The sequence below is a fragment of the Mizuhopecten yessoensis genome, unplaced genomic scaffold (assembly GCF_002113885.1).
Source record: "Mizuhopecten yessoensis strain PY_sf001 unplaced genomic scaffold, ASM211388v2 scaffold9049, whole genome shotgun sequence".
Lineage (NCBI taxonomy): Eukaryota > Metazoa > Mollusca > Bivalvia > Pectinida > Pectinidae > Mizuhopecten > Mizuhopecten yessoensis.
This window is the reverse complement of record NW_018407853.1, coordinates 277,204-302,455: the sequence shown is the minus strand read 5'-3', so window position 1 is coordinate 302,455 and position 25,252 is coordinate 277,204. Positions and strand designations below refer to the sequence as shown.

General features: G+C 34.8%; 1 protein-coding gene across 2 annotated transcripts in view; it reads right to left on the bottom strand.

Annotated features, from left to right (window-relative positions):
* LOC110457228 (AF4/FMR2 family member 3-like) overlaps positions 1-25,252 on the bottom strand; it is a 121,055-nt gene that overhangs the window by 67,468 nt on the left and 28,335 nt on the right. For both annotated transcript variants that reach the window (XM_021508402.1, XM_021508403.1), the window contains exons 5-8: positions 21,905-21,988; positions 21,175-21,208; positions 14,762-14,927; positions 6,894-6,942 (exon numbers count right to left, since the gene is read on the bottom strand). In XM_021508402.1, the coding sequence (XP_021364077.1) occupies positions 6,894-6,942; positions 14,762-14,927; positions 21,175-21,208; positions 21,905-21,988 (333 nt within the window). The remainder of the gene's footprint in view (positions 1-6,893; positions 6,943-14,761; positions 14,928-21,174; positions 21,209-21,904; positions 21,989-25,252) is intronic.

The window sequence follows — 25,252 nt, the reverse complement described above, 5'->3', positions numbered from 1 at the left end:
GCGTGTTTTTTGCTAACCATGAAGGATATAATGTACAGCACGGAACTATTGCAGTGTATTTACATATTTTTTATAAGGAAACAGCAAAACTTAAGCACAGCGAATTATTATCTGACTTCGGTTGTCACGAACAAACTGACTGCAAAATTTCTTTAACACAAGCAATTGTAAATTTCAAATTGAATAAATCAAAAATGCACAAAAACATTTTTTTTTTTTTTTTTTTTTCAGGGAAAATTCTGGTAGGAGATCTTGGCAATCTAACCCCTTTTTTGTTATTACAGATTATGTCAAAACTGTTCTGGGATCAATAACACAAATTTCAGGTAAAATGATGTACTAGTGATCTTTATCCCTGCATGTTATATAGACACCTAGATAGCTGTAGTTAACAAATATATACCAATGTGTACCAGCATCTTCTGCCTGTCAGTGCTAAACCAGCCCTATATAACAGATATTACATTAGGAAAACTCCATAAGAAGATGAAACTTCACCTAACAACCTATTGTAAATATTCTCCAACTGGGAAATGTGCAAGACAATGTTCAGTATCTTCTTCAGGTTTATTTCAATTAATAAATCATCAAAAAGAAGCTCACCTTTGCCAAGTGTGGTACTTTTGATTCATTTAAACTAGATAATTAGTACATGAAATGTCCTAAAGAGATGTAAAGAAACACTGTGGAAATGCCTGAAACGCCAATGGATAGCTCTGTATACCCTTCACGAGGTAGCTAGTTCTCTGCATTAATATTCATCAAAGAGATATGGCTGAGATTATGGAAGCTCAGTTTTATTGGGTGATCACAAGAAACAGAATTACCATAGTAATTTCCCTTGGGACATTACAACTGAAAATTCCAAATTTGTCATGGAATAATCTAAAGTATGTATTTCACCTTTTCTGACCAATCTTCCTGATATATGGACAGATATGACAGTTTATACTATGTGCTTTTATAAGAGAAGGACAGCAAGATTGAAATGTTAGAATCAATTCCAAAAAAGTTACAACAACATCTTATAAAGGTTTGAACAAATCTGACTGGTGAATTGTACAGAATTTCTAGAGTTGAATTTCCATGAACACCCAAGTTGTCGTAACTCCCTTGCGGCCTATCAGGACTTGATCATTTCCTAAAGGGGGTTTAAATAGATATCTCGCCCTATTTCTTAAGCCAATATGATAATAGTTAAAAAGCATGGTTAATTATTAAGAAATTTTCATGCAACAAAAGAGAAGAAATTACTTTTGAAAACCATGAATTTGGTCTCCACACTGTGCATAAAAAGATCAAAACAAGACACGTATGTTATAGCAGAAGGGAATGGGTATATACAATTTTAATTGGGTAGACTTTTTGTCTGTGTGCTTTTCAAATATAAACCTGATGTTGGTTGTAGGATGAATAATGCAACTAGGCAGAGTAACATTTCTAGGATACAGACTACAGGTTAATAAGGTCATACTTCTGAGAAAGCAATGTATTAAACTTGCCAAAGCAGTATGGTTTTGAAAATCTGGGATATAGCAACATTTTCTAATGTTTCATATTTTGCTTTAACAACACCATTTTCTAATCATTCCCCATGAATAATTATATAGACTTGCATACTACGATTGTTTAGAATTCACAATTCTTCTCAAGAACACTTGCACTGACCGAATCCAAATTTGGTAAAAATTCTATTTTCGATGTCCACAACAAGTGTTGTTACTTTCCCTGCAGATCGGAAAATCCAAGATGGCCACTGTGGCCTCTGATTGTCAGAGATATTTTAGATTTAAACTCATGTGAGCATTGAGGCCCCTTGGGCGTATTGTAATAGGTAGTTTTACATATGCATAAGCATGTAATTAGCTGTATGGAAACACCTTTATTTACCAACCATACCCCTTTTTAAATGAATAGTATGACAATGTACTTTGTTTTCTTTCCTTCATCTTTTTATAAACACGAATACATAACAATGAAACATATCTGAGGGGAGGTCGAAGAATATCCATCATCTAACCTATAATCATAATAGCCAAATAAACAAAATCAATAAAGCAAATGGAACACGTTTTGACAGATTTATCACAACTCTTTCCTGCTCCGATTTATTAACTAGTACACAGACAGTGATTCATTCAATCACAAATCACACATTAAACCTCCTACGCAAACATGAAATTTCCTACTAAGAGCCTGGCATTTTCATTTTCAAAACTGAGTCTTAATTTTGAGAAATTAAGATAGCACTTCACAGATTTTGTTTGGTGTTATACTGCAATCATTGTTATTGCCACCACTCAAGTCAAATTTACAAGGTATGAAGCAAGAGCAATTTCTTTCACTCAATAAAATTTGGAACGGTTGATTATAGAATACATGGCCTTAACTACCAGTATTTAGACAGTAAACCTATGACTTGAGAACAGTTTCTTTTCCAAAACATGCTACCAACAAGACAAAAGTTTACGCACATAATGCCTATACATTGTGGCTTCACAAATTATGTCAGTGCTGCAAAACGATGCGTTTAAGGTGTCTTGGGAGATCTAGACCAATTCCATCACAGTTTGCTGTTTTCCCATGTCAGATATACACAAAGCCTGCCAGATGTGACGTATTAATGGGAGGCACTATTGATTTCTACAGGAAGTCTTACCTTCATCCCGGTCCTCTTACTCCCCATCCCAATATAGCCCACTCATTTATGTCTAATCAGTCGCAGTCTACAGCTCTACCTAATTGTCATGAATACACATTCAAAGTTCACACTGTGTGCACAAGGAATTTGTCATCTTCATTTTAATTAGTTGGTACAGGTATTATTATATTTGGTCATTCATTGATTTTCCTGGCCCTATATATTTTGAAAGTTTGCATACACTCCTTGACCCTCCTGTTGAAGTATCAACTTGCATTATATAATTGAAATGTCTTTCATCACTAGAAGCTGAATACTTCCTGTGAGAGATGAAATTTTGACAGTCATCCTACTCGCCATATACAACCTGTTTCTAGTGAAAAAATATATAAAACGCTTTGAAATTTGAAAAGCATCCATCCATCACTTGATACCATAATGATTAACTCCTTACTTGTGTTTGATTTCATGCACCAACTGCGGCAAAATAAAGTCTGATAAGGTAATCACACATGTAGTCAAGGACATCAGTATATACCATGTATGTACATCTAGAACAAACCTAACTCCTGCCCATCCCTTTAACTCATTCACCCCTGAAATTTTATAATGAACTACTCCAACCTTTGAATCGGAAGAGTTCAAATGTGTCTTCAGGGGTGAATGAGTTAATAATCTACCATTTAGTGCAACATCGACGCTAACAATGTCACACCTCATTTATGACTTCCCGAGAAACTCCAAGATTCTGACAGGAAATCCATGTGTTGAAATGACTTGATCCTATCAACCCCTCCATTACTCTGACATCAACAAGTCAGTGTTACTCATTGATAGTCAAGTTTGTCCAGGTAGTTGTAAAGAATTGTTCCCGTTCTGAAACAATACTGGACCAAATTTGTTTCTGCAACACCTTTTCAGCAGTGTGTTGATGAGAAACTCAACAATTCAAATGTCGTTGTGTCTGCTGTAGTTGAGTAAGTACAGAATGCTGAGTTGTTGGGAGAATTGGGGTCGAGTCTGGTACATTTAAATTAGTCATAATTCTGACTCATTACTTTCATGAAACACTTGCCAAACTTTAAAAACAGGAACATATATCATTCCTCTTAGCAGATTCTGTCATTTAAAAGGGACATTATTCCTAGTAAACACTTGTGTATTGAAGGCTTTATTTGATATGAGCACTTGTTGATAAATTGAAGACATTTTTGCATTCCACAATAGATCATATCACAAGATACGGAGAACAAACAAAGTAATAGTTCACTATTGATGGGCAATCGGTATCAAATCATAATCAATAATCGGTTTGTAATTAAACTATGGGATTAAAAACTTGAATAAAGCGATAACTTTGTTCGCTGTTTTGTCAATCATATAGTATGTTTGCAGTTTTGTCAATCATATTGTAAAAGTCATAAGAATAAATGGCCATTAATGTACACATTTGTTGACACTTTGAATTTAATAACGAACCGATTATTTCGATTATTGAAATTGTCAATAAATATTTTCTATCGTAAAAGGGAAAACCAATTGCTCATCAGCTGATCACTAATAAGTTCACAAAGCAGCATATAACAGTCTACAAACAAGACACACCTCTTTAATGACCATGTTAAGGTGTTCAACAAGGATGTTCAGAGGTGTGAAACAAGGATGTTCAGGTGTTCAATGAGGATGTTCAGAGGTGTCAAACAAGGATATTCAGGTGTTCAACGAGGATGTTCAGGTGTTCAACGAGGATGTTCAGAGGTGTCAACCAAGAATGTTCAGGTGTTCAACGAGGATATTCAGGTGTTAAATGTGGATGTTCAGGTGTTCAATGAGGATGTTCAGGTGTCAAGCAAGGATGTTCAGGTGTTAAATGTGGATGTTCAGTTGTTCAACGAGGTTGTTCAGAGGTGTCAAACAAGGATGTTCAGGTGTTCAATGAGGATGTTCAGAGGTGACAAACAAGGATGTTCAATAAGGATGTTCACAGGTGAAAGATAATTTTCAAGACAAGTGAACACCTTTTACGTCAAATCATATCATATAACAGTTATTTAACATCAAAACTACAGAATTTGTAGTTTCCACAAAAAAATTGGTTGAAGTGCTAGAAGGTGAAATGGAACTGCTATATTTTTACATGCTTGCTCAAAGAGGATACGAGTGCAACTTGTAAAATTTACAAGTTTCTCATAGAAAGTACAGATTCAGGAATTTATATATTTCATTGAACTTGCATGGTTAATATTTCTTTTGATAGTGTGTGACCTTGTGAAAATAAGGACACTTTATTCCTCAGAATATTTTGTCAGAAAAGAAAACAAATGCATACTTGAAACTGACCAATTTTTGTTTTGGAGAAGAAAGCCATTTATTCACTGGCAAAGTACAGTAACATAGCACCACTTCTTAAAAATTTAATACCTCAGCAAGAATACTTCCCAAGGACCAAGTCCCAGTGTAATGTCACTTTTGATGACAACATTGACAGAAAAACGACTTACTAGTTTGATGACAATTTCAAAGATGGAAATTGTAATAATGGAACCTCAGTGCTATCAAATGGAAAGTGTATCAGCATTTTGTGATATGATTTTAAGTGGAATCTAGCGAATTTTATAATCATATAAATTCACATAAAGAGCCACCTGTTAGCTAAGATCAAAACTTTCATATCCTGTTTTGAAGAAATATCACGCTTCACAAGTACACAAGGACAGTACACCAGCAGAAATTTCCACAGAAATAAAATTATAAATCCAGGGTTTACAGAGGTAAACTGGTACAGTCAGATCTGGAAAAAGCAGACTACATAAAACCTACTAAAACATATAACACATCAAGCTGACAATTACAAGCTTATATAATTTGAATTTGATCAGAAACATCTGTGATCAGATACTAAAAGCTGTGCAATAAACATACAAGCTTGAGAAACATATTGAATTCCTTGATAAGATGCACTTGAATTGTACGGAAACCTCAGCATTTTAGATTCCAAGTTCATGGGTACAAGTATCAATTTCCACCAGGATAACTGCACTTTTCTAACACTTTGCAAAATCTTACATTCTCACATTCTCACAAGTAAAATGAGTTTGCTCATTTACCAATGTTGTACACAATGTTTTTGAATTAATTGAAACTTATTTTTGGGGAAATAAGTCTTAAATATGTACTTAAATTTTCTGACTTTCAACTGTGTGGGTGATGTAATCCAGATTTAAGAAGTATTCTCTGAATGTTATTTCAATGTATAAACTGATAATTTCTATTGGTATTTATCCTCACCTTAACTCCTTCACCCCTGAAATTTCATAATATTCCAGCCTTTGAGTTGGAAGCGTTCTTACGTGTCTTCAGGGTTGAATGAGTTTAGGTAGCATTTTATGAACACAATAACCCAAGATTCATAAAAGTAGTAAGAAGTCAAAACAATCATCAATAATGATACTTCAATTTGGTGTTTTTGCACAATGTGCGTTTAGTGTCTGCTGCTTTGGCAAGTGGTGTTGGAACGGCCATGTTTTACTCGTGTCTACTGCTGCCATCATGTGGCTGTCTAGACCTGAAGCCAGTTTCTGTACCCCATCAGGAGCAGACAGTCATATTTTATGTCTTAACAAGTCTGCAGACATATGACAGCAGAGAGTCATAAATCTGATACAAAAACAAGTTGGGAAATAGTTTTCTTACATGATTTATGATCATAACGGATATTTTAAAGGACTTTTACGGTTCACAAGTACGTCAGTGCTACTAATCTTGTTCTAATTCAACGTCATCCATTTTCAACATTCTTATAATAAAAACATTTAAAATATCTCTCTCAACAAATTATTTTCTTAATAAATCAATACATATTCATTTTGGTAAGCTTCCAAAATGTGTAAGCCATATTTCAATTTTTTAAATCATACTTTTTTTCTTGCATATTTTGAAATTTATTGCTTTTTGCATGTAATAAATATTCAAAATTTACGTTTCTTATATCACCATAATGTGTGCAATTTCATTAATTAAAGTACTAGCCAACAGCCCTATTTTGAAAAGTTCTACAAGCCTAACCTATAATTTCATGGTATTTTTTTTTTTTTTTTTAATTGCCCTGACCTAAAAATTTAGTTGCCCCAGTTGTTAGGCTACTGGAATTGTACACCCTACACAGGAACTAAATACATTATGCATTCTTAAACCGACTTGTGTTTGTATAACACAGATCCATACCTGTCAGTAATGACTGAAAAACACTTACCCTCTCCACATCACTGTCTTCACTGACATCAAGATCATCAGCAATGTCACTGTCAAATACACAAAAGTCAGTTATAAGACAATTGTTACCAATGTGTGGACAAACAAAACACAACTAGCATCAATAACACAAAGGATAAACAATAGTAAAATTGTCACACTGTCAGTGGAACAAAGGATACACAATACTATCACCATCATTAGTAGAACTAACATTACTCCAGGCCAAACCTCTATTTAAAAACTAAAATATATAGGTGACAGTGTTTTGAGTATTCCCATGAGCACAATAGGAAATTTCTATTGTATTTATATTGTTCTTGAAAAGAAGATGTCAACCAATCCAACTGCGCAAGACAACATGTTGGCCAATTGAGGTCACAATGCGTTTCCCTTTTATGACCAAATTGACAGAAAGCCTTGTGTAGGAATCGATACCTGTTCATGCAATGTGGTGAACTCCTAAAATAAGGTTCCCATACTTACACCTCAATGTACAGAATCCTCTCCTAATCCATATCGCCCTTGTGATCATTTATCTTACTGTATTGACTATTGATACAACTAATTGTCTATATATAGCTTATGTATGCACACTTTCAACAAATGATGAAACTGATGGAGAAATGTAGTAGTCACATTTGTGTTTGATTCAATATTTGATATGTTACCTAACATGACTGATACACAGACAAGTAATTATAGACATAACTACATTGTATTCAATGGATTGTGTGGGTGTGGTGTTTTTTTTGTATCATTTTACAGCCCATCGGGAACTAATATATCCAACAATATCACTTCATGCGTTATATTTAATGACTGAATTTTGCATCTTTTAATATAACTGCTTTAACAAATGGTGAAGCAGCCATTTGCAGTAACAAGGTCAATATTTCTATGGTGAGCATTTCTATCTGGTGACAAATGCAGGGCAATGAGAATCCATCTAGGAATTAACAGTTGGAATTTGATATCAGAACATGAATGCTCGCCATTTACTGTAACAGTATGACAGAAAGGGGCAATAACACTACCACAGGGCGGCCAATCTTCAGATCCCAGTGTGGGGTTTTCAACGTGGCAGATTTCGACTGATGACATTTGATCAGCAAATTAACATTCAATTTACACCAGACACCTACATCATAGCATTATGTTTTATCAAAAATTTCATCAAACCACTTTTGTTTTAAATTTTGATGAAAATATGGATCATATAAATATTCATCAATATAAGAAAAAGAAAAAAATCCCTGGCCCAGTTTAGGATTCTATAATGTTCAGCATCTATGTCAAAGTTCCTTTATGGCTGTAGCATTTCAGAATCACCATTAAAGATTTAACATTTAACATTCTATACATGTATAAACAATAATCCCTTACAATGCTTTTTATGAAACAGAGTTATAAAAATGTCAAACATTCTGTACTTAATTAAACCACAAACATATGCTTTACTATATCCCATGTGATTTATCAAAATTCTAGATGGGTAATATCTAAGGATTTTGCTTTTTTTACCCATGAGGGACAATTTACTCCACATGATAAATGATTTCCAACCCCGAGTTTCAGGACCATTATCAATACAGCCATTGTCATAGTGATAGACACAATCATTAACATGGCAACAGAAGCTAGCCCCTAGCAATGCTTTCACTTCTCCATCCCTTTAATTATAGCACCAAATATTTGATAATCTGTAAAAACGCCAGTGGAGCAGAAAAACAGCAAAAAATACAATGAAAAGCAGTGACCTAAAGAAAGTAATGAGCAATTTCATACTTGTGTGTAATTGTTGATCTGATTCATTCCCAGATTTAAGTGATATTGTTACAAAATTGATAAAACTCAGACCATTTCATTAGGAATGCGAAATATGATGTACAAGTTAACAGCAAAATTACATTACAGCAGAATTTCAGTCATGTCTTACAGCAATTTGAGTTGCAAGATCGCACATACTGTTAGAGTATGATTTTTAAAAATTATCCCACATCAGGTTTTTTAAAAGTCATATTTTTCAAGCAGGTGCTATGAACAGAACTATACCATTTTCATCAAATCAATTTCCCCGGATCATCTTTCTTTTGTGTTTTCTATGTTCTATGCACTAGGTATTTCAGGGATATACTGTTGTAATGGCATCACTAACATCAATACTATTGTCTATGGACAATTCATCATACAAAATGACTGCAAAGTATGATGAATTGTCCCCTTGATCTTAAAGGCCGGTTTAGCCTATATACTCATGATCAAATGTCGCTCGAACATTGTACATGTATATATCAGTATACATAATAAACTGTTGGTCTATTACTGAATAATCTATATATCCCACTACATTGCAACATGCTAGATTGTCTCTCCAATACAAACATGACCTGTATACATATACCAGCAGCATATGATGAACTGCCCTTCTAAGTTAAAGAGACAAGACACAAACTAAACATCCACAAATTACACTGGTTTATGTAAATGACCTTCGATCCATTGAGCCCTGAAGATGCTGAATGACAATAGTCAAACCTTTCATTCTACAGAAAAAGGAATGGCTAATTTAACCAGCAACAAGCAAGCTGCCACAACAGCACAATCACCCAAACCCATCCATTTGTTTGTGAATTACAGTCTCTCACACAAAAAACATCCACTGTCTTGTAAAAGACATTCGTTTGAATCCCGAAGTAGCAACTGAAGTCTAAAACTGTTATTGTGGAGATCGCCTATTGCAAACTATTCCATGGTTGGCAAACAATAGCAAGCATGCAAAGCCACTATCTTCATACAATCGTACTAAAATCCGAAGATAATTTGACAATTTTCGAAAAGAATTTAAATCAGATGAAAACAAACATTTTATCAGTGACACTAGAATGAAGAAACATAGTATCACAACGACATAAAACCCCTCTCCTACACAGCAGTCTGTTACCGAGCATAATGAGACAGTCCCTGCATCCAGTTAACAGTACCTAATTATGGGTCACTTTAGCAACTTTATTCTCAGATAATAATTTCAGTGGACTGTACACATTTAAGTTCTTCAAGATAGTTTAGAAAGTTTCTCATGTGAAAAAGAATTTATATACAGTTAAAAAAAACTGAGATTTTGACTTTAGCTTTACACAACATAACACAAACCCTTTCAAAATATTCTAATACTTGACTACTGTATTAAGTTAGATTAAACCTAATGAAAACTAAAGCCTGAATGATGACAATGATTTACCATAAATAGTAATAGTGACTTTGACATTGGTAACCTGAATCATTAAAAGCATTCTCATACTTGACCATCGTGTATTATTTATGTCAAACCAACAAGTTCTGACTATATTAGGAACTGTTTCAAATATATCTTGTACTATTCCAGCAGTTGCAAATTAAACACAGCAAATGATAAAATTCAAATCTGCCAAACAGCCCAGAGGCCAAAGCAGTCATCACGAATCCCAAACCTTGAAAGTCAATTGTTCAACATTAATTATATCCTGATGTTTCACTCTCTGAAAGAATTGGAACAATACAACTTGAGTTATACCTGCCTGTAATTGTCTAAGCCAATCCGAGGGCACCGGGCCATATTGAATTTCGAACAATTTAAAGTTGACTGTTCAATGTAAGTAGATCCCCACATATAACTCTCACAGTTTTATTTTGATTGATCAGATAGTTCAGAAGAAAACTGGGTGTTTGGACAGGGTGTGGAAAGTACAGAAGGAGCACTGGACCCGAGAAAAAAGCTGAATCTAAAATTTAAACAGGAAGTGCGTAACTACATAACGCACCAAACATGCATAAAAAGTTGAGTTGAAATTGGTTTAGCAGTTAAGAAGTAGTTGTCGAGACAAGTTTTTCATCCACAAACAAAAACACGAGTAGATTCCAGCATACCCCTCTTACTTCATTACAGAGATTATAATGATAATGTAGAGTGTACAAGGATTTTTTGTCTCAATGTGCTACACAAAGTACAACGATATCAAATCTGTCCAAGAAACAGCCATATGGGTACCCGTCCTTTGCTGTTTTCTTGACATTTGTCTGGCTCTGATTTGTAAATATTCTGGAGTCCAATATAAGAATGATGAAAATCCAATATAGAAAATATGGCACACTAAATGACAAGTTTGTTCGTGTACAAGGGCATCAACAGCCCCAGATTGGGATAACATCTCGCAGGGTAATACACAAATGTCGTAACAACTTTAAACTAGCAAGCAGACATTATTGGAGTGTTGCCATGCTTCAATGAGGCGAGTTGTTTTTAGGGCCATTGGTGACAGGCCACATCAAATAATGGCAGGCTGAAATCTCACACATGTCCCAGAACCTACTACTTATCAGGTACAGTCTGGCCAGATCTGCCTGCATCCACAAGTCAATTAATATATGTTTCTCTGTGTATGTTGAAAGGCGAGATCTCAGAGCTGCTGATGACTGACAAGACTTCGTTTTTGACTAGCCGATCATAGAATGCATCTAGCAGAACTCAGAAATGCTTTTACATGGAGACAAGAAACCTCTATTGAAGAGGAATTAGCCAAGGGTAGACACTTTAATCTAATATTAATGCAGAGCAAATCAATTTTGAGAGCTGTTTATATCTCCTACATAAAAAATGCATGAGTGTTTTTCCAGTATAAATCTCTTCACTAACTGTCATTGACATCATCAATAAATGTACAACAATCTCCTGCTGCTATATCTCTGCAGTTGAACATTATTGGTTAGGTTCCTGAAGTTTTCTTATGCACATATTCCTCCCAACTCTAATGAATTCAATAAATCTTAGTTTTGCAACACCCTTTTTTATGTATCAATTCATCCAACATTTTTTTTTTTTCGCATGAAATTTTGGAAAAAAAATTCCAATTTCAGATTATTGCATATTCATGTGGTCCCTTCTAATCTGATGTCATGATCAGTTACCTTTTAGTAACTGTTGTTTATCAATATTTAATCAATATTTCATTCAGATTTTTGTTTTGTATATGTTTGTTTTTTCCTTTAATTTTTTCTTTTTCATATTCAGGTTTAAACAATCATAACATAAAAATAGTTAAAATAATTTTCATGCAATATTAAATTACTGTGCAAATGAAAGTAACATTGCTTTCATACTTCTGTTTTTTTTATATGACAATGAGTCTCATATTTCTGATGAAAGTTAACAGAATTTATCATAGCATTATCCATTGTTAGGAGTTTCTCATTGAAGTCTACCCCTTTGCTGCCTGCTTCATGTAGTGTAATGCAATACCATTCAAACAAGTATTTATTGACTTTCCAATAGAACTGCTTTACAGTATTAAATACCAGGTTTCATTCATGTTGGAGTATATATCAAATGTACAGGGTACATGAAAAGCGATTGTGTAGTCAGTGTTGGCAGATTTAGGCAGGGCCTTGAGACATTTTATACAAGGCTAGACAAACAGGAGGTAAACAAGCCACTTGGTTTATACCTAGGCTAATGCCAATCACCAAAATTTTCTTTCACTCAGAATTGAGCTGAGGGAGACAACTCTTACAACCTGATCTATAATCACTGTATGGTATCCTATACCGTCAATGACAACACATTGCAGCCTATTATCTCTACGCACTCTACTCTAGTCCAGTATCTGGATTGGTCGAGTTAGACTTTCTTTGGAAGCCTGTCATGGAATGGACATCACATATCGGTGTTGTTTGGCCTGGAAGGTAACCAGAAAAGCCGACATGCACAGTTACACAATTTTCTTTTTCGTATCTAAAACTCGCTTAAAATGTGCGTTTGTCTGTTGTTTCAAAAGGAAATAACCCGAGTCAGAGATAAGCTATGAATTTAGGAGTTATCGCATCCACAATTTAAATGCTTCCACTTGCATTATCACTAAATAAACAATAATCGAAGGTGTTTTTTAAGTTGATGATAATAATTCTCTATCCACATTTAAAAAGGATATCTTAGAAATTTTGTCCTGGTAAATATTATGCATAAGGAGAGAATCAGAGATAAGATATATATCTGATAATGTAAATATTATCCTATTTTGTCAGTGATGACTATCAGACCATATAACTGACAGACAAGAGATCATCTTATCTGTAAAGGTGAAGGGACAGAGGTCAACAGTCACAAAACAATTCACCCAAACAAGGTCAAACCAACAGGGTTTCAAATAAATGTTCAGATTTTTATCACATTAAACTAAAGTTACAAATTAAAAACAACCAGTCCCATAACTTTTAGGATACATGTACCACCGATACATGTATCATGTTACACATTTTTGGTAGTAACTCCATCTAATCATGTTTTTATAAATTCAAAACTACTTTGTAACTTCAAACATGGGTAAAATGACTTAGTTTATCTAAACAGTCCTGCTGAAAATAAAGTGAACTATATTCCATTTCCATTAGCGGGCCACAAAGAGCCACTGGAAGCTCATTAAATCACAGCCAAGTCATGTCAACTCCCCCATGATTAATCTTTGTCACCTCAAATGTTTACACATAAATAGCACAAGATTTACAAAACAAATTCCAGCCCACCTGAAAATGTTAGGCAAGATTTTTTTCCCACTCAAGATTAGATTGTCACCATTATATCCTCAAAACAAATTCCTTCCCATTGATGAATGATCAGATTTTGCCAATCAAATCCAGCATACAGTGCACCAGTGAAAGTCCTATCTAAAAATCTTTAGGTCACTGTATTATGCAAAACAATTGCACTCATTTCTGCTGAATTAATTGCATAAAGAACGGAAGTCTTGATACAATCCAATTTTCTGAATGGTTGTTATTGTTGAAACCCACATCAGATATATATGTCAATCAAATCTTAACTCAATATCATATCCGTGAACAACAGAGAGCCTTGAGGGATCTTGGTTCCCACCATCATAAGATCGCCTTTGCAATTGATATTTAATTCTCCTTTCCTCTTTTATTCGTTAGGCTTTAGGCTTTATCAAGGAACTTTACAGTAATAACCTTCAAATCATTAATGCCAAATAAAAATATTTTGTAATTTTTATTTTGGAAACAGGAAAACTGTAGTAAAGAGACTAAAATGAAATAACAATATCCTCACAGAAACTAACAAGTCAAACATGTGTCATCCCCAGGCCAAAGGTAACATGACTTTATAAGTTCAAGATTACCACACATGTACAAAAATAATGTCAGCTGTAATTATTTTAATGTACAAGTCATGTTTTTCTTTTGGCAAAAGAATAAATCATTAACCATTTCTCTCGACTATCGGATCTTACTGACCACAGAAAACATTTACTAACTTATCATTAAATTGGTCCAACAGATCTAACTGACCATTACACTGGACCATCAGATCTTACTGACCATTACACATAACCATCAGATCTTACTGACCATTACACATAACCAACAGATCTTACCGACCATTACACATAACCAACAGATCTTACCGACCATTACACATAACCAACAGATCTTACTTACCATTACACATAACCATCAGATATTACTGACCATTTCACATAACCAACAGATCTTACTGACCATTACACATAACCATCAGATCTTACCGACCATTAAACATAACCATCAGATCTTACTGACCATTACACTGGACCATCAGATCTTACCGACCATAACACATAACCATCAGATCTTACTGACCATTACACATAACCATCAGATCTTACTGACCATTACACATAACCAACAGATATTACCGACCATTACACATAACCATCAGATCTTACCGACCATTACACATAACCATCAGATCTTGCCGACCATTACACTGGACTTGGTATAGTCTTGTTATAATATATACTGCAAATCACAACTCTTTGTTTGACAAGAATGATTACTTACAATCCTCCATTTTGGATGCTGATCCTTCGAGAAATGGCAGGCTTGCTGGGTATGATATCTGTTGGACGCGGTTTGATCTCCTCACACACTTTCTCCTGCACTTTATCCTTCTCTGATGTCTTGTCCGTTAGTTTATCTAATATAGGCTCAAGAAGCTTCTCTGGTTCTGTAAAAAAAATACAGACATCATAATTTTCTATGGATAACAAATTTGTTAAGTACACAAGCTACAGTTTTAGCTTGAAACTGGAACAGTAAAATGTATTTCAGTTACATCGCATAGGTAATATGCCAAAAAAATAAGTGTATTCTATTTTTAAGCAACAATAGCCTTGGTCTTTGGACTGGTAACGAATATTTAAGCAACAATAGACTTAATCTTTGGACTGGTAACGAATATTGAGTTTCAGGGAATCTGTCAAGAAATATGGCTATTTAAGTGATCACAAGTGATTTTCTGTAAAGTTTCATTTTCAGTAAGTGACCTTGACCTTTGACTCATCATGCCTTTTAAACTTTCTGTCAAACTCCTGTTTCACAAATGTTGTAAAATAAATAAAGTTTAATTTTAACATTTGTAAAGAATAGTGGATTATAAGGTAAAGCATGTTTTATTTTCATTTTTAACCTAGAAGACTTCAAATTTTTGTAAAATAAACACATGTTTTGGTTCTTTAATACTTTTAATTAATGGTGCAAAAAAAGGCATCCTTAAAAAGTTAAAAGTAAATTGTTGAGTTGAGATAATGAAAAGTTGTAACTAGTTGAAAAAATAATTGAGAACATGTAATCCTTAGAAAAACAGAACTTAGGTATTAATTGAACATGGAAAGGCCCTTTTCTGAGATACCAGCACCAATCCAGCTCAATGACAGATGAAATTGAACGGTGCTGGTTTATCCATCAGGGTCATCAGTCATAGGCGACACACTGGCGTGATGTATTATAATCATCCCTCACAAACCACATCTCCAATACAACAAACACTAGTCAATACACACATTCTCAAGTAAGCTACACATAATGTACACTTCGGAAGTAATATGGTTATGTCAACTCCACTTAATAATGTAGCTTATAAATATCAAAACATATTAAATCCTATGTTACGCAGCGTAAACGGTAACAGTCACGTTCCAGAATATGTTCCATGTCATTAGCTGATTTATGGTTTGTTTCTAACAAAAGTTCAAACAACAACAAGAAATTGTGAAATATTTTTTTATTACATAACTTAAATCAATTCTAAATCATAAAATGTGGCGAACAACAGAGAACAGTTATTCAGAACTACTTGTTCTGATCTGTGTGAGATAATTCTCACCACAAAGTAGCAGGTCTCCAAATTCCAGCAAAACAAGCATCATAATAATTTGACCTTGGCCCTTTGTCATGACCTTTTTGATATGAACCTGTACGTGTTATGCAACCATCATGATAGGCACTTCTATAAAGTTTCATAAGGAAGTGATCCAGAGTGATAAAGAGGTTATTGTCTGTAATAACACTACCATGACTTGACCTTTGACCTCCTGAAATGTGCCCTACATTTTGCCTCTGTTTATAATTCATATGTAGCTGTACTTTCATAAAAGAAATGTGACAACAATCAGAAAATAAGGTTCAGCAAATACAATGATTTGACATTAAATCACTCATAACATTTTCATAATATATCCCTGGAAAATGAACACATTTCAATAGACCAACGTTCAAGGGTTGTACAGAGCATCAGAACTGAATCTATTTGCTATTAGTAATTACTTGTTAAGAAATATGTGTAAGACACTGAACCATTTTCTGACTACCCCCAGCTTCTGTCTCCCCACACACAAACAGGACACTCAGCCAATTACCACTGACCTACATTACCACACGTCTGGGTTTCTCTCCAAAACATGACTTTTACCAATTTATCTTTGTTTCCCACTGCTTCACAGTGGCAACAATATTAGCCGATTAAAAAGATATAGGTCTGTTGGGGGTTTTCAATCGAAGCTTATTAGGACCAACTCACAATGACCATTCATCTTCATTACTTTATCATTAATTTCTGAACTCAACAAGACAAAATAGAGGCTAACATAACAGCCAATCTCCCTAGAGTAAACCGTGTCTTTTAACCCACAAAGCTGGTGCTAAAACCAGACTTACACAAAACAGTAGCTTTACTCACAACTACACTGATCTAAACATACGTAAACCAACACTTCTGTGGTTTAATATGTAGATGCACAATAAGTACACAATCATTATATAGCCATCTCATATTATATTTTATAATTATATCCTCATCTCAGTTGAACTTAAGATAATATACAGAAATGAAATGTAATCAACTAGTAAATACAATTTATTACTGTGAGTCTAATGAACTGAAATAGACTAGAAAACCAAAGTGCCGATAGACAACAATCACCCAAGGGAAATGAGAAACATGACTACCTTGCGATATAAATCCTTGTAAACATAAGACCTGGGTCCCACAGAGTGCTTAAGTTACTGCTACTAGACATGAGAAGATCCAACATGTATTTCTATAAATATCTGTCTGGGAGGCAAGTCAAGTGTCTAATTATTATCTATGCACTGAAAGCCTAGTGGGAAATAATACACCTATAAATAGAACACTAGAAAGTGACCTGTCAATAAGTTCCTTAAGTTATTGTATCGATAAAAATACCTGTTAATAATTTCCTTGGTTACCGTATCCTTAACAATACCATCAATAAGTTTGATGGTTACCATATCTGTAAATGACCCTTACCTTACTGCCAATGACCCCAACAGTAATGTCAACAACCCAAACATTACTGTCAACAACTCTAACAATACTGTTGCCAGCAGGGAGGCACTACCATACATACTTCCTTATAGACCTGAGGCCTTGACAAGTCATCTTATGGAGGATGTCAGAAACCTAACCTCCAGAAACCTAATAACACAATTCTAGACGAGACTAGAACACTTTGTTGACTTCAACTGAGAGGCAGATTTTTTTCTGAACATGTACACCTCCACAGACATGTGAACTCTTTTCACTGAGCTACAGACAGTTTTGAGACGGCAAAATAGATTAAAATGGGATTTTTTTTTTAGATCTGATAATGACCTGTTCAATTCTGAAGGAATACAGACAAACATCTAGTGACCTAGCCAAATGCACAAATACTAGGAAAATAGAATAGGTCAGTTGTCAAAGAAACATTGAGTCTTTCTTTTAACTTGTATGTACTCTTGGTGCAATCCTTGTTTCTGATGTACTCTTGGCACAGACCTTGTTTGCAATGTACTCTTGGCACAATCCTTGTTTGCAATGTACTCTTGGTGCAATCCTTGCTTGCAATGTACTCTTGGTGCAATCCTTCTTTCTGATGTACTCTTGGCACAGACCTTGTTTGCAATGTACTCTTGGTGCAATCCTTGCTTGCAATGTACTCTTGGCGCAATCCTTGTTTGAAATGTACTCTTGACGCAATCCTTGTTTGCGAAGAACTCTTGGTGCAATACTTGTTTGCAATGTACTCTTGGCGCAATCAAAATCAAAGGCAACTTTGTTTTTGCTCAATGAATCACTGTATGATCTTATATAGTGCCATTCTGGTGCCAGAAGTTGTTTGACATTTTTCAGAAATTCCCAAAAGAATCAATTTCAGTTACACTATTGAAATTTCTTGTAGTGCTTTTATTACAGCAAGCATCCTCATTAGGTCATATATATTAAGCTCACAGCTCATTACACCCCTTTTCTAGGAATAAGGCCCCCTGGGATAACTGCAGGTTATACTCTTCAGCAATGAACATCTTCGTGAGTAATTATATATATAAGTCTTCGCCCCCTTGCCATTATCCTGCTTCTATCTTGTATTGTACCTCCAATATATCTCATCTGTCACATTGCAATTGAAGAACACCAATCAGGTGGAAAGCGAAAGACCAGTTGGTTGGATTTTTTGTTGATGAGCCGAGATGGCGAGCAGTGATGTGGTGATGGATGTCAAGGTAAGAGTACTGTCCTCCTGGTTTTGATGGTGTGATAGAACACCTCATCTACAGCTCTACAGTACACGTTACACCAGGCGTGCACACTTTGATGATTCCAATACTTGTCTTACAGGTATTCATTCTGTCACCAAAAGCTTCAGTAATCTATTATAGTCTGGGCCATGTTGAATACTTGTTAAATACAACATTAAAGTTTATGTACATTTTTTTGTCAAATTTTTTTTGGTCACATTACCCAAGCCCCAGTCGAGTATTATGCATTCATTTATTTTTTAGTCAAAGCATCAAATACAACCATCCCGGATGAAGAAAAAGGAGAATAAATACAATTCTGTGTGACCATTCCATGTTGTACATGTACAAGTCTGTTGTTAACTGTCTACAGTGATGATGTGTGGCTAACATCTGATGGCTATTAAGATGGAAGACTTGGCAGGTGGTGGGGGAACATGTCACAACAAATCATCACATTCTCACAACTGTGTGGTACATTTTGACACTTCCCCCATATATCGTGCCTGTGAAGCACTTCTCCTCCCCAGGAACTGCTGACTGGATAACTTGCTGTATGCTTTAAAACACCCACAACATATTGTACCCAGCACAATCCACCACTGCCATCTTTGTCAAAGTTAACGGAAGAGACTTTCTATTGTAATTTTTTTTACATAAGCAATGTGCTCTTGCATCATTGTCCTTGACTCAAATGCTCCAATATTCTTCTGCTATCTATTTCTGTTACCTGACTCTCTATAATTGTATAATAAGCACTTTGCCACCATACCAATGTTGAACAGTCCCTCCATATACTTGATTTGTGTGTATTTACCAAGCTGACAGCAGCACTGCTAGCAACACTTCACTTGTACCTACTTCCTGGATCCTTTACATTATATACTGTGTTTGATTGACATGTCATTTGTACGTTATTTTTATGGCATTATGCATAACACATTTGTTCTGACAAAAAAGTATGGGTTATATGATAGACTGTTTAAACAACATTACTAGCATATTTGTCCTGATATATATATGTATGTATTTTGTTATAACCCACATTTACTAAGTCTAGCCTTAATAGAAAGCAATTAATAGTATGCATTTTTTTATCAACACCTGTCTGTAGACCCATGCCAGAGCAGAATTCCCAATCATAAACTGGAAACATCCTTCAAATCAAGACCTGTGTCTTGACTAAATCTGCAAATCTCCGAAGCCTTTGAACAATAGAAGGTAGACCTTGAAACAACTGTTTCCTTTGAAGAGCACAATATAATAATCCCTTGCCAAATAATTTATTCAATAATGATGAAAAAAACACAGAAACCAAACTCTGCAGTTATCATCCATAGACTTTGAATTTCAATAATTGCCCTCTGAATCAACTTTGTCTGCCTTTCACAGGCCTCCTAAAGATGGTAATAATGAAGGCATTTATTTCTTGCCAAATGCATAATTAGATAAAGAAATATTCCCATCACTAGCCTAACCTTGAGCAATAGAATGCTCTCCAAATTAGTGTTGTGTGCCATGCTGGTGTCATCCAGGCCAATCAGTGTGCTCCTCGGCATTACACATGCATGGTGGTGCAGGCACGGAGAGGCAGTGCCAGATGAGATGGGATTGTGTGCCTGTCCTAGTCCCATCTGTTCCTGGTCTACAGGCAATGTCCTGGTGGCCTACTTTCTCTTCCTCTGTATGGCTCACACAACTTTACCAGCAAAGCCAAACCTTAATGGCCTTTTTCGGGTCAAATCAATTTGTTAATCTTATCTAACGGAAAAAAACTTAACCTTACTGATAAAATTTCTCTTACTGACAAAACTGTAACCTTAACTAATATTACTAAAAAATCTTACTATCAAATCTAAATGTTACATGCTAAACTTTACCGCAAAACATTAAAACGGAACCTTATTCTTACAGCCTAAATCTTATGATGAAACTGAATTTTACAGGAAAACCCAGACATAGCAGACAAAAACTTAATTAGTAGTAATTATCTATCAGTCAATACCGCAAACCTCTAAACAGGAACTATAGAAATGACTCCAGTGGTCTTGTTGTAAATAGCATTTAGTCTAGTCAATATTTTTTTTTTTAGTATGTTAAGCATTCTCTCATGAAAACAAACGTCATATTTATTTCATCTAAGATTTACAATGATATCTTAGTTTTCTAAAGGACCTCTAAACAAAATTGTAAACTCCAGTTACTCATACCATTGAAATAAAGTATGATCCACAATTCATTACTAGTCTGTGCCTAATGCAGTCTCACCATAATTGTGTGTCACTTGTCACGTAAGGTTTCTATCCTATACCAATCTTATTGTCTTATTAATTTCCGATTGTCAGATGCCGTGTCGCACATTAGAATTACAACTGACAGTATGAAAATCTACTTACTTTTCCTGAACGGCTGTATGGCATGGTTATCAATCTGCAAAACAACAGATTTAAAAAAAAAATAATAGCATGTGTAAATCAACAAAATTAAGACACAAAAAGAAATTAAAATGTCATAAAGCAAAGTGAAGTGGAGAAAATGATATACTTTTATTAGATTTGTTTATATTGATTACAGACAATCAACACAAGTGATCAACACCTGCGGCCTACACTGATCACCTCAGACACAATTCAGGGGACAGACCAGACCTACAGGACCTGATGATCAGCTGTATTGCCAGAGAGAATGATGTAAATCATGTCAGATTCAGGATATTACAGTGCAGTTATGGGATTGTTTGGTCTGGTGAAGCAGAGCTAGTTCTATTGACAGATCTAGAAAACATGATGCCAGATACCAGATACACCTAGACTTCCTTGTAGGGCTGCTCTGTGACCTTAGATAGCATGTCAAGGCCAACGGAAACTTGCCAATATATGCAGAATACAATACCTTTGTTCATTTCCATAAATAAGGGTTTATGGCTCTATTGAAGATCTGTCAACATTAACGAGACCATTACATTTTAGTCGTTTCATCAAAATTCACCGACTATTATTTTTTTCCATTGTATTTGTTGTCCTTCCTCCATATATCCAAAGGTACATTGCAATGGTCCTACATAAGTTCATGAAAGTAAGCATGCATTAAAAAGATTGAAAATGTTTAAAGTTGTTGCCTACACACCTGTTGAACAGGAAATGGAAATTTTGGCTCATCTTTGCGTGGGGTAAGTATTGCAGTCACTGGAGGGTCAAGGCATTTCATCTCCTGTAATAACAATAAAACACTCATTAGCCCAACAGCAGCATTGAATTATACAATTTTTTATAACAAAAAGTTATTTACAAGAACACAGCAGCAACATTTGAGTTTTATATAATCTGTGTCAAGCACTACCGGTGCACAGCAGTAACATCTAGATCTGATTATCATTGAATCTGGGTAAAAGATTTTCATATGCAGTCATTTTTCTATGTTTCGAGAAACATAGAAGGCCTATATAACTTATCTTGTTGTTAAGCAATTAGAAAATAAAAGATATCAGCTTTTTCTAAATACAGTATATGGTGATTTTGAATGTGAATATGTGCTGAACCTACAACTATATTTCAGTTGAACAAGTCTTGTGCATGTTTAGCTGTTAAACACAATCACTATAATTAAAGGTTTATTTTTGCTTTGCAAACTTCGTAGGACCCCATAACAACAAGATTTTGGCCAGATATCATTACTCAAAGCCATTTTTCAGAAGAGTTTCTTTGAATGCTTCAACAAATATGGCCCTAGAATATTGGTCAAGGTCAGTTCTGTTTGCAATCTTTGTAGCAAGCTACTGACAGAATATCATGATTCTACGCCCTTTTTCTTCTTCATAAGATGCTGTTTTAGTGGTTCAACCAATTTGACCCCCCCCCCCCCCCCCCCCATCACCTTGAATATGGATAAAGGTAATTTCCCTTCTCAAACTTTGTAACATCTATCCAGCATGCTACTTGCTCCTGATTCTTTAGAAGTAATACAGAATTTCTTTTTACCATATTTGACCCCTGTGACCGTTGAAACAGGCCATGTTCAATTTTTCACTGACTATGTTTGGCTTTCTCCCAGGAATCTAATAGCCAAATATCATGACCCTGAATCTTATGGTTCTCAAGAAGTTTTTAAAGAAAAGATGATGGTTAGACCGAAGGTTGATACTGTAGCACTGTATAACAGCAGAATAAAAAATGAATAGTCAAGTTAAAATGTTATCATTAACCGAGTCTTAAACAACATACATATCAATAACAAACAAACTTCAGAACCTGTACATTTTGCTTAAAAGATTTTAAGCCATAGGTTTAAAAACATCAAACATTTATTTATCTTGCTAATGTAACTCTCCCTGGGTATTTCTTTCCAGAAAACAAAGTAATTCAAAACAAAACACTGATTAATCTTTCTCTAAATGTAAATAAACTGCAACTTCAATCAATGATCTTGTTTCTCTGTTTATAAACACAATAATTCCTTGTTAGCTTTCACTCTGATCACTGTATCCAATACTTTAATTTTAATTCTACAAAGGTGCGCAAACATCTATTTGTTTTTCCCTCATTTAAGCAGACATTTACATCTGTACATCAGGACCTGGTATCAATCTAACTATAATTGGTGGAGATGTCTTGTAAGCAATGCAGGCTGCTAGGGTATCAGCATCTGAATACACTTACAGCACAAGACTGATAAACTGCATGTGTACAGTACAAGTGGCCCCCAAATAACTAGTTTATTTACAGAGCTGTTTTTGTGTTTATTTTCATCAGTAAGTGAGCAAGAGATACACAAAAAACTCTGGTAACTTCACTCCACTATTAGATCAAAGGAATTAGGCCCATAGGATATAAACCCAATAGATGCACCATTAGGTTTCCACAAGATAGATTACATTGAATCAAAGTCAAAATGTATAACATCAGATTTATTTCTTTATATATTAACAGACACATTGTAGGGGTAACATGATTATACAGCTACATCACTTCTGTTGTAGTCTTAAGTAATTCCTGTTCAAAACTGCAAATAGTTTTTCTCTCTCAATTTTTTTTGAAACATTGCTTAGAACTTAACAAATTAAAAGGAACAATCCCAGATTTGAACAAAGAATATTCCATCTTTAGATGGTCCCTCCCCACTTTTTAATGTTATAGACAGATATTGATAAAACAACAGCCAACCCGGTCAAGGTCTGCAAAATTAAATATTAATACCACATGTTGCTAATCCCTTAAAAAAAGCAAGGTCTCACTTCAATATATCTACAATCTCTATTCAGGTCAATAACACAGGTATGACACCTTGAGTTGTATATAGGACAATCATCAATATGGGATTAAGTTCTGCTTGGACATCTGTTCCAGGATTATCCTTTCCTGCGATACAAAATCTGTACAAAATCTTGATCAAACACTATATGCAATCGAACAAATTCTGCTTTATTGTTTCTTAATGTCTGAACTTACACCTATTTGAAATGTGAACAAAATCTATATTTTAAATCGACATAATAAAAAAAAGGTTTATAAGGTTTTCTTTCATGTTATAACATTGAAAACTCAAATGATATTGTTCTTCATGAAGTCCTGCTACCATAAGCGTCCAAGTCTCCTCCTGTTTATCAGTGCCAGCCTTTTTCACAATGAGGTCCGAAGTAAATGATTGATTAGTTTACACATAAGAATATGTGAAAAATCTCCTAAAAATTGGAGTCCCTTCCAATGTTTTGGTTTATTTTGATACAAAAACAGGGTGAACCCATTCCATGTTTATGTTCCACTCCCACAGGTGAGGAGGCACTCAGTAACCGGTCATGTTTTATGACCTCTTGATGGATGACATGATTAAAGACATATTTTTTTCAATAACAATTTTTGCCCTTATCTTAGCTTGAGGAAAAACAAACTGAACATGTGAAGACTACAAGCTATTTGTAGATAGTTACATTGATTGATGTTCCATCATCATTTTGTATTAGGTTTACCATAAATTATACAAATCGGATATTTTGTTTACTCTGAAAATGTTATTCAGTACATTTTCAATCAAACTGTTTTGCTTCTGTGAGAAACATTTAATTACACATTAACTGTAAGAGTAAAATATTTCATCTTGAAGAACAAATGGAATCCCATATCAACCTCGTGTAGAACGATACATGTGGCACCAAAGACTCTTTATATACATACAAAGCATTAACATGAGACAGAAAGTATTTAAAACTATCTCTACCTAGTCCAGGGTTCAAGACTGAACAAGAGGCCCATGGACCTTAACGGTCACCTGATATATTTATACAGAGAGTTGATTTTGTTTTTAACATGAACAGAAATATTATTCAAAGTGACAAAAAACAATAAAACCACCTTATTCAATATCTAGCATACAGAATCAGACTAAAAAGGATTTGAAACTAGCACCTCTGATTCTTAACAAGGAAAATGAAGAAATTTTAGCACACTGACTCCTTTGAGCCCCACCCTACAGCCCTTGGGG